An 11,333-nucleotide genomic window follows, 5' to 3' on the forward strand; every position below is an offset into this window, starting at 1 on the left:
AGTTGTCGCCATTCTCTAGGGGACAGCAGGTGGTGAGGTGGGAAGTTGTGGGGTGGGTGAGGGGCGGCTTTGTCTGCCTCCCCGGGGGCGTCCGGGCTCACAGCTGCGCTTCTCGTCCTTCCAGCGTGTATCTGTGAGAAGAACAAGCGTGTCACTAACTGCAGGACGGTCAACGGCGTCTGCTGGTGCGACTCGGTGGGCTCCGGCGTGTCTGTGAACTGCGACACTCGTGAGTAAAGCAGCCGCCGTGCGCTGCGCTCGGCCTGGGTGCGCTCTCTGGGGCGGGGGCGAGGAAGGGTGCCAGCTGAACTCAAGGGAATATGTAAAAATAGTCGCCAAGTTCCCGGTAAATAGTGGTAGCAAGGAAGGAAAGCTTCTTCCTGGTCTTCCAGGTGGACTGGCAATGGAAGATAAGCGTTTAGGGTTCCTCCTGTGTACCTTGTGGGGATGTGTGTATGCTTATCCTGATGCAGCTTCCCCCGTTCTTCTTAATATTCGGTCTCTAAGGGCAAGGGTTTGTCAAAGAATAATTATTTTCCTTCGAAACATGGATCGTGGCTTTTCCTACAAATTTAGAGGTGGAAGAGCCTTATCTCAGGACCTTGCTCTTGGTTCGAGCTCAGCTAAGCTGTAAATGATCCTCTGGGTGAAGGAAATTGAAAGTGGCTGGACTTCCTGTGCATTTGGCTTCAGAAGCTGATGTACCCCAGTTGGGTTGACTATCTGGACCATCTGTGTTAGGCACCTGCCCTTCTTTGTAATGGCTTTAAATCTAGCTGCTTCTGATGTAAGCTTGTGATTTTTACTCTGGACTAAGAGCTCGGTTTTGAATGTGCAGCATAACGTGACTTTCTGGTTGTTTACAGTGACTTCAAAATGCCTGTTAATGAAAGCAGAAATGACAAGCACAAAATCAGGTCGTCGTGAGAAACCAAAAGATGCATTTCAAGATACTGATGGCCTTTATGATCCTGAGTGTGAAAACACTGGTGTTTTCAAGGCAAAGCAGTGCAATGGAACCACCTGTTGGTGTGTCAATACAGCTGGTGTTAGAAGAACTGACAAACATGATGCAGACTTGAAGTGCAATCAATTAGTCAGAACAACGTAAGTCTTTCATCAGGGTGTGCTGTAACATGAAAACATTCCTGTATTAGGTTCTGCCTTATACAGGATTTATGTGTATGAATGATACACTGTGGATGAATTAAGATGGAGCAATAAATGCTCATTTACTGTTTTTGAGAAATTGAAGGTTATGGGGGGGGGTTCTTTTTTTTTTCCTCACTGCTCATTTTTTTCCCTGGGGTTAGATTTTTAGCATGCATTGTTATATTTATGTGCTTTAAGAATATTCATTGCACTTGCCTGTTACTTCAGGTGGATCATCATTGAACTGAAACACGCTGAAACAAATGCTCCTCTGAACACTGAATCTTTACAGAGGTAAGCAATGATAGTAAGATGTCATAACATCTGCATGCCCTACTGGTTATCTAGTGTAAACAGTGAAGTGTTTAAAAGCATTGTCAAACCTGTGAACTCATTTGTCAGACATCTTAGAAGTGACCTACAGATACTTCTCATAGAATTTATTTAACTTTTATTAGAAGTAAATTAACTGCTAATGAGATTCCCTCTCATTTAAAAGTGATTGCTACTTTTTTTTTATCAAGGAGGGATAAGGAGGGCAATGGAAGGCAATAAGGTAAAACTGCCCAAGAAGTAAATTGACAAAGATACAGAGGGACAGTATAGAAGCAGCAGGAGGAAAAACAGCAGTTTAGCTATTTTTTTGGCTAAAACAAAATCTTACTGCTCACTTTCAGAGGTCATATAGCAAGAAAAATGTACTTGTAGCTATTGGATATTTTTTTCCCTCCTGGAACAAAAGCTGCTATTCTCTAGGCCCTCTTCTGAACTCTCAGAAGTGTTCAAACTCTTTTCTAGTGCTTCAGAAATGTATGTATTTATTTTTCAGTAACTGTATCTTCACTGTTAAGAATTAGCAGAGCTCTAGTATAACTTAATGATGAGAGTGTACTGGGTTTGGTTGGGATGGAGTTCATTTTCTTGATAGCAGTCAGTGTGGTGCTGTGTTTTAGACTGGTGACCAAAATTGTGTTGATAAGTCATCAGTGTTCTAGCTGTTCCTGAACAGCGCTGACGTAGCATCAAGGCCTTCTCGGACTCTTGCTCTGCCACCCCAGTGAGTAGGTTTTGGGTGAGCAAGCGGTTGGTAAGAGGGGACACAGCAGAGACAGCTGATCCGAATTGACCAAAGAGCTATTGCACATTATATAATGTCATGCTCAGCAATAAAACTGGGAGGAAGTTTTTCACAAGTAGCCATTACTCGGAGGTGGGCTGGGCATTGGTCTGCTAGTGGTGAGTGATTGCTCTTGCATCGCTTGGGTTTTCTTACTTCTCCCACTCAACCTTTTCACTTACTAAACTGTCTTTATCTTGACTCATGAGGGTTGTATTTCTTGCTTTTCCCCCTCTGAGTCTCTTCCCAATCCTGCTAGGGGGAGATGAGTGAGAGTCTGCAGGGGTTTAGCTGCCAGCTGGGGTCAACCCACCACAGAGAGACTGCAGGAAAAAAAACAATTATACTAGTCTTCCGCGCTTCTGAGAATAGATGTGTAAAATATTACTGTTTTTTAACAGCTATGGTTTTAATATCTCTGCAGATTCTTCAGGGAAACAATTACCAATCGTTATATGCTGGATGGACGCTATATAACTACTGTTCTGGTAAGAGGCACATAATTTTTAGTAAAGTATCAGAATTTTTGTTGTGAATAACTTTGAAAACTCTTGAGTACAGTATGAGTCTTATTAGAAGCTCTCAGAATAACATCGCTTATTGAGCAGCTAGCAAATGGCTGTTTCTGCACTGAAATACTGAGAAATTACATATTGCTCTTCTCAAGTCTGTAGTTGAATTCTTACTTTGCTTCACTAAAAAGTGGAATTTGAATGTCAGTGTAAACAGTTGGCTTGAGAACAAGTACCAGAAACTTGATTCAGGATGTGAGTTCACAAGCTGGATCATAATATTTTGCTGTGTTTGATAGCTGGATTTAAACTAGCCCCTTCTTAATACAATATTTTTTTTTACAGTATGAAAAACCTTACATTACCATTGATTTGAAGCAAAATTCCTCAGACAAATCTTCTGGAGATGTGGATATAGCTGATGTGGCCTACTACTTTGAAAAAGACGTAAGTGTGTTAGTCTGCCAAAGACTAATGTGTATATCGTGTTGCATGCAGTAGTCTTACTGTGTACTGGCTAAAGCAAGATGAGTTATTGCAGTGCCTTCATGAATGCCTGTTACGATATGAACTAGCAAGTGTCTCCTTTTCCTCTCTGTTCTTAGGTAAAAGGTGACTCCATCTTTCATAATAATCGACTAAATGTCAGTATTGATAACGAAGAGCTGCGTTTTGAGAAGACACTGGTCTACTATGTTGATGAAATAGCACCTGAGTTTTCCATGAAGTCTCTGACTCCTGGCGTCATTGCTGTCATTGTAGTAGTAGTAGTAGCAGTAGTTGCTGCAATTGTTGTTCTGGTAAGTTCTAAAAAAGCTGCCAAGCAGAACGGTCAACAGTTTCATTTGTGAAATAACAACATACCAGGGTAATTGAACTCTGACAGAAACAGTCTTTCTCTAAACCAAGCCAGTTTCCAGAGGCTTGGGAGGTCAGAAAGAGGTGATGGACATACCGTCACTGTTTGAGGTTACAACTGAAGGGTGCTGTGTGGAAAACAAAAGTATTAGGAGAACCTCAGTGAGGAGAAGAAAGTGCCTGTCTTGCCTCCTGGTTTAAAGTAGTTGAGAGTGACTGACAGCCTCTTCTGTTACCTTGCTTGGGAAGGGTGGGGAAGGGACAGTTTCAAGTCGGGGAATTTTAAAGTCACAACCCGAGAAAGTTACATGTAAGTCAATACTTAAATAAAACTTCACAATTATTCTGTCTTTCCCTTACAGGTCTTGACAAGGAGGAGGAAAGGGAAGTACGTGAAAGCAGAGGTAATTAATTTCTGTTTGTGGTGTATGTGTGGGGAGGAGGTTGGCCAGAATCCAGAAACTCCTGAGTTTGCTGTTAGGTTAAAAGCTTGCTTTGGGTGCTTCAGTTGTGTTCAAGTAGATAGAAAGTATTCAAATTCTATAACTAGTTTTCATCTCTATAGAGTTCACCATGTTAATTCTGCACTAGTTTCAAAGGCAGCTGGTGATCTGCTGCATTTCCCAGGGGTGGGAGGCGGTGCTGACAGCAAGTACTGTTTTTACATTTCTATAGCAAGGGCTATACAATCCACAGGAAATACCGGTAGGCTTGTTCTGGCATGAAGACCTTTACTTGTGGTATCTGCATGGGGCTTGCAGTTTCTTTTGAAGAGCTACTTCCCAGTGGAATAGCAACAAATGGTGCTAGTGTGTGGTGCTTCACCCCAAGTGCAGAGTCTTTTGTGAAGGAATCCAAAGGGTGTTGTGGATAAACAGAAAAGTCTGTTCCCTGCACGCACCCTAAAGAGGGCTTTGTTTAAAAAACAAAAAACCCCACAAAAATAACACAGAAAAAGCTGAAGTGTTACAGTGGTCTTGGTACCTTGGGTTCTGTTACATCAAATCCCTTTACTAACAAAAATCTGGGGTGTTTAAGTCCCATTGACTTCTTGGGTCTCATGCTGAGAAGTAGCACAAATGTGGATCTCCCTCTACCTTCTTCCCTCCAGGTAAAGGAAATGAATGAAATGCACAGAGGGCTGAACTCCTAACTGAGCGGGATTGAAACAACAAGACAACAGAAACATTAGAGGCATAGATCTTAACTCTTAAAAGATTCCCCCTGAAAGGGAGGCAATTGTGCTCACTTAACGATTGTTAAAACTCTTAACAGCCAAGACTGGTAACTGTGTGCTATTCCTTTTACTATTTGTTGAGAGTTAAATCTTAGATGCCCCATTTTACTCAAGTCAAACTTAACTATTGCTCCCTGATACTATTTTTTTTAATGATGATTAAATGAGTTGACAACTGCTGTTACTAGGGTTTTGGAGCATACATGCTTAACGGTTGTTTTACCCTTGTTGGAGTTTTATTGAAAATAATGATTTTTTTTTTGTAGCCATGTTGTAATGAGGCTGTCTCCTGTATAACTGAATGTGGTGTTTTTATGGCTGTTTGTACATATTTGAAGTTGCTGTAACTTTTTTATGACTTGAATTAATAAAACTTTGAAACAGGCTTCTGCTTCTTTCATGTTGAAATTATGATCTGCTAAGGTATCATGCTTACAAATTCATCAGTGTAATATTTTCTTAAAGCAAGCAACTATTCTAGAACTCAACATCTACTCTCTTAAGAGCATGCTTTTTTTTCTTAAAGCTGGGAAAAGGATGCTTGATCCTGTTTTTCCAGTCTTAATGTGCAACAGAAGTAAAGTGATAGTAATATGCATTGTTTGTATAAAAAAAAAATTGTGTGAATGCAGCAGTTTCAGGAATGCATAGGCTGCTCTTTTAGAAGCTGTGTAAGTATTTATAATAAAACAAGCCTCCAACATAGAACATCTCTGGGGTAGGGGTGGGTAGACAGGGCCTCTGCTGGTGAGGGTGGGGAAGAGCTATTACACCGTTACCACGATTTGCATGTAGAGTCCGTCCAGCATATCTCTTTTGTAAAGGAAATGCTGTAACCCTTGTTGACAAAGAAATAATGAGATACAAGATAAGGAACTGACTGGCAAATTTATTACTAATGCTCCCTAAAACAGGAACAGTAGGATAAACTACTGAGAGGATATTCTACATACTGTGATCATAAAATGAAATGTGAAACATACCCCATTACACAGCTTGTGTGTGTCTGCTAAATACAACAGGGAAGTTAGTGGACTTTGTATGTCTGATGTCATGGGTCACCAGTGCCTTTGCACAAGGTGGTAGCTGACATACATGTGTTACTGTGTCACATGTCAAAATGTAGGCAGGGGCTGTTCCTATCGGTCTTCCAACATCTGGTGCTATAAATTTTGATGTGTGTGCTGAGCTGCTGCAGCCTCCTGGTTTTACTAAATTCCTCTTGAGTCTACAGTATATTTTGTGAAGTGGAGACATGCACATTGATTTGCTCTGTCAAGTTCTTGCTCCTGCTAAGCACAAAAATCCCAAAGTAGGGAATTTACTGGAGTGCTTTGCAGCCTTTTCAGGCAGCTTTGTTAGTGACAGTGTCTGGAGGGCAGTCTCCTTCTGTCAATAAATGCCACTCCCTTTCTCCCCAGGCACGCAGGCAGTCTGCTGAGGTATGATGAATTTCATACAATTCTGTAAGCTGTTAAAGCCTAGTTTTCACTAAGCTTGTCTTTTGCTAAATCACGTGTGTTATTGTCTTTCCCAATTCTTCACTTTCCGTATCCTATACTTCCTTAAATTTCTGTAATATGGCATCCATACCATCCTTTTCTTCTCCCCAAGATCATAATGCGATTATTTCTTCTTTTCCTGCCCTTCCCATCCCCATTTCATACTTTATTTTTGGCCTGTGGGATGGAAAGAGATGATGTGTGCTGTGGCTGGGCTGGAGGAACACATGTGCTAACTTGACTGGCTGGTGTGTACCTGCTGTGTGGCCTGGACTTTGTCCTAGCGGGTTTCTTAGAACATAATTTTCTCCCTACTTTTCCCCCAGTAGGGGAAGGCATTTAGATGATATACTTTTCAATTTTTTATCTAATGGAGCTTTTCATCTTAGATATCTGCACAAGCTTAGTGTCTTTAACACGGTCTTCTTCCTTGTCAAATTTGACTGAAACTAGCCCAGGGGTTAGAAAACCACAACATTTACAGAAATGTATTTCAAAATATAAGCTAGTTTAAATAAATCTACAGCTAAAGGGATTGTACTGTATCTGTTTCTAAACTCAGTTACTACAGTATAAACATGATGCTGCTCAGCTCTCAAAATTGTGGTCAATAGTAGTTTTTTCCCTAGTTTCCTTTTTAAGTTTTATTGACCTTTATATTGGCTTTTCTTTTGTTTACTAAACACTGCATGTGTGCAACAGTCTAGCTGCATAAGAGTGTGTATTCACAATGAAATGGAAAAGGATGAGGGGGAAAAGAGTTGCAAAACTATCAGCATTGTGCAGCTTTATTGTGCTTTATAGTTTATTATAGCTAGAATAGACTAATGTGCTGAAATAAAAAAAAAAGCCACTGTCAGATAGCATCAGCTTTCCACATGGGCATGTGATGTTTCTTCTCATATTTAGAGCAGTTTCGAACTGCTGGCAAAAATGATTGCTAAAGAAAAAGAATGTGGTATTAAATAGCAAAATACTAAGTGTTCTTTATTTTAATACTTGGGAAGCATCCATCAAAGTTAAGAAGCAAGTTTGCTATAAAAGAAACCAACCAATAGAACTTAATAAAAGAGTAGTAGTCACTGCATCAATTTTTTACAAGGTAAATATTTTGATGCTTCCATTTGCCTAATTCGTTTACTTCCTTCTGTGAAGGAGCATGGTTTTAAAATCTAAATTTCTACACAAAGTTGTGATATGGTGTTCCCTCTCCTTTAATGTAATGTCAGTTGTGATAAAGGGTATGAAGGTCAGTCTGAAGATTAAATAATTTGCGACTGGATAAATTAGATATTTTGTTACAGAGAGGGGATGGACACAAACTATACAAGAAACCCTAGTAATAATATTTATCTTAGTGCCTACCTACGACATGGGAAAATAGTGTTTGTATAGGCAAGTACAAATCTATTGCTTCCTCACGAATTATTACACTAGCACATATATATTAGTTATTATTACTGCTGAGTAAATTTAAATAAATGTTTATGCAGAGACAATGAGAGACTTTTTTGAAGAGGGTATGCAAATAACATACTTGAGAAAGCATGACCAGTACAGTCTGCAAAACTTTCTTCCAAAGACCTAAGAAATCCCAAAGCATAGTTTCCACAACTACAAAATGAAAGGTCAGTGTTGCATATGTAGGGTCTGTTGACAGTAGCATGCTCATTACCCTCCTGAACAATCATAGTGAGTTTGGTAAGAGGAATAACATTGTTTGTGAACCATGTTTATTTATATCCTCACCTGCTGGACTTTGATTGCCATAATATACAGTGACTTTGGATTACAGACTGCTTGAAATAACCTGAGAAATATTCCAGGAAACTAACAATGCTTGCAGCTCCACTGCTGCAACTTTACAACTGCTAGTTACTGAATTTTAGCAGCTCCTAGGAGAGGCTGCGGTTTGGTATCATGAAGGTCCACTGCTGGGCATACAGGCAGCCTGGCATGCTGTAGGGGCAGCTGTCAGTTGGGGATATTGGCCCATCCCCACAGAGTTTTATGAACTTTACTAAAATCTTTGTCCTCTTTGTTTTAGCAGTGACATGCAATCGCAGCCGTATGCAAGGGAGAGGGCGGTAGGTAAATAGGAGGTGGTGTGTAATGTTAGAGGCAACACTTACCAGCTTATAGCATGTAAAAACTTCATACATGTAAGAAGTGTTTTTTTCTCTACGAACCCCTAAATGCACTGCAGAATCCTTGTGTGTTCAGGTACCTGCAAAGTAGAGGCATGGCTGTGCCAAACTGATCTGAGTGAAAAAAGTGCATACAAGAAAGTTAAAAGGTGCTTTACAAGGCAACAGCCACATTTTCTGTTTTCAAACTTACATCAACTAATTATTCTTATCTTGTTAATATTATCTTAAGTTTCTGCTGCATTACACATACATCCACATCAGTCTAACACAAAATTTTTCAGTAACACCCCCACCAACTCAAAAACATTAGAGCTGTCACTGATCACACTTGAATATTAACTACCCTTTGGTGAAAAAGAATATTTTTTTTTCTGTACAGTGGTTAAAGGACATCCGTTTTCCTAACTGAAAGGCCACTGCAACTGTTCTGTATATGCTAGTTATGCACAAGAAGGCAACAAAATTAATTAAGGACTGGATTAGCATCCATTTCCCATCTGCCATGTGTGTAACAATTAAAGCCATCTTCGCATTCCCAACTGCTCCTAGTAGGCAAGGGAGAAAGCAGGCAACGCTTTGTTAGCAACAGTGTGGTGAAGCAACCAAGCCTGGCAGCAGGGAGATATTCCCCATTCGGCGTTAGACCTGTGCAGATCAGCTGGGACACTGAGCTGCTCTGGAAGAACAGATGGGGCAAAGAAAATAGCAGAAGCTCAGAGGAGAGGTGATGTTTCGTGCCAGAGATGTCACAACATAAGTGCTTTTCCTGGATTGTGGTCACCACACTAAGAGTGGCAGCAGCTAGTTTAGGGGGTGGCTTTCTGTAAATGGGAGCCTGCAGCGCAGCAGAGCCGCCTGGAGCAAGCTGCAGAATGAAAAGCTGTAACCAGCCCAGAGGAGAGAGAAGGAACCACTGTAACATGCAGCAATCACAGTGTAACAGATATTATTTTATCTCTTTTGAATGTGGTAATGAGGCCCCTGGAGTCCACCTCCTCTCCAGCTGTTTGTACAGGACAGTTTTTTACTTCTTGTCCTATCTTTGGCTCATCTGTAATAACTGGTATGTACAAAGACAAGCAATCCCAGCTATTCACAATGTGTATTTTTTGGGCTAACCTGGTATTATCGCCTCTTGGCAAGGTTGCCTGACAACAAGAGTGCCTTCAGAAGGAGATGTATTTGCTAAATGATAATTATTTAGGGGCCTCTTGGCAAGGTCGCCTGACAACAAGAGTGCCTTCAGAAGGCGATGTATTTGCTAAATGATAATTATTTAGGCTGAGTTTTCCTATGTTAGAACTGCTACAAGCGAACACCCTTGGTGGAGGGAAGTATCAGACCAGATAGTTTAGCCACTTCTGAAAAGAAGGATTAGGAAAAGTGCACTCATTCATACAAAAAATAAATCCAACTGCTCTGCCAGAGCATCACTTCTGAAAAGAAGGTTAGGAAAAGTGCACTCATTCATACCAAAAATAAATCCAACTGCTCTGCCAGAGCAATGTTGTTTTTACAACTGTTGTGGACATAAGAGGAAGATTTTTGGCAACTACAAAGACTACAAAGCTCTAGTGACCTTATGCTTTGCTTCTTCCTTCCTAAGTCAAATGAAGGCAGATTGGACTTTCTCTTCTTCTCAAGAACACAGCCAGCACGTGGCAACACCTTCAGATTGAGGTATCAGGGTGGTCCCAGTGGTAAAAGGATGGTTTAGTGTGAAAACATAGTGTGAAACCCCTATATGGGCCTCTGAGGGCCTTTTGGAAAGCACCTATTGACACCAAGAAATATTAAAGAGGAGCACACTGATTCACCAAGCAGAAAGAAGTGAGAAGTCAGGCGAGGAATGTGGGGAAAGAGGTTCCAAAAGCATACCATAGCTGGGACCAGGCGTGGGCTGGGAAGGAGGAGGAAGGGTGGGAGATGAAGATGCTGAGGTAACATGGGGTGGAGAGAGAAAGCAATGGGATGCAGATGGTGGGATGTTCTGAAGCAGCAAGATGGAAAAACCAGAAGGGATAAGGATTTACACAAGAAATGCTATGGCATTTCTTCAGTTCTAAGATGTGTTTTGAGTATAGGTGAGACGGTGCAGACGGCTGAATTGAGGTACAAGAATCATGATTTGGAACTGACTGGGAGAAGAAATGTGGTGCAAGACAAAAAAATTTAAAAACCCCCTGGATTTAGCTGATGAAACCTGGGTTTCCCATTATTCTTAATAATCACTACATGAAAGACTGTTAGAATGTACCTATACTGTGTCTATTCCTTTATGTCTTTACATCAGAAGGAAAAAAATGCATAGAACAGGTCAAGGAAAAGAAACGAAAAATGAAGCGCTTTGGGCACAGGGACCACCCTGTAGCCAGGGCTCAGGACCCCTCCAAGCACTGCAGGGCACACAGGGCACCGCAGGGCGGCCCCGGTGTGTAAACGCGGGTGAGGCCTGCGGGATTTTTAGCCGTTTTGCTCCCTGCACTGCGTGGGCCGAGCGCCCCCCATGTGAGGAACGTGCGAGTTGCTTTCCCTCTGCCCGAGGCGATACACAGGGGCTCTGGACACCATTCCCCCTGCAAGCAGCGGGCCCCTTACTGCCCAGTCTTCTGTCTCCTGGCAGTCTGAGGGAGGCGACAGCCCTGTCCCCAGCCTGTGCCACAATATCTAACCCCGGCAGCCCGCCAAGCGCGCTGAGGCGCACGCTCGCCTCTCCTCTCCTCACAGAGACAGCGAACCCACCTCACTACAGGGGCGGGGCGAGCGTGACGTCGTGCGCAGCTCCCGCTGCGATTGGGTGTCGCC

General features: G+C 41.8%; 1 protein-coding gene across 1 annotated transcript; it reads left to right on the top strand.

The window, feature by feature from the left end:
- Positions 1 to 124: 124 nt before the first annotated feature.
- Positions 125 to 4,792, top strand: EPCAM (epithelial cell adhesion molecule; the record flags this gene model as incomplete). The annotated part of the gene is made up of 8 exons (XM_010076042.1): positions 125 to 229; positions 867 to 1,107; positions 1,381 to 1,446; positions 2,694 to 2,757; positions 3,127 to 3,228; positions 3,387 to 3,581; positions 4,002 to 4,043; positions 4,751 to 4,792. Coding segments are annotated over 8 exons (857 nt in total), but the record flags the coding sequence as incomplete, so codon positions are not given.
- Between the last annotated feature and the right edge of the window lie 6,541 nt (positions 4,793 to 11,333).

The sequence above is a fragment of the Pterocles gutturalis genome, unplaced genomic scaffold (genome assembly GCF_000699245.1).
Source record: "Pterocles gutturalis isolate BGI_N339 unplaced genomic scaffold, ASM69924v1 scaffold9793, whole genome shotgun sequence".
NCBI lineage: Eukaryota > Metazoa > Chordata > Aves > Pterocliformes > Pteroclidae > Pterocles > Pterocles gutturalis.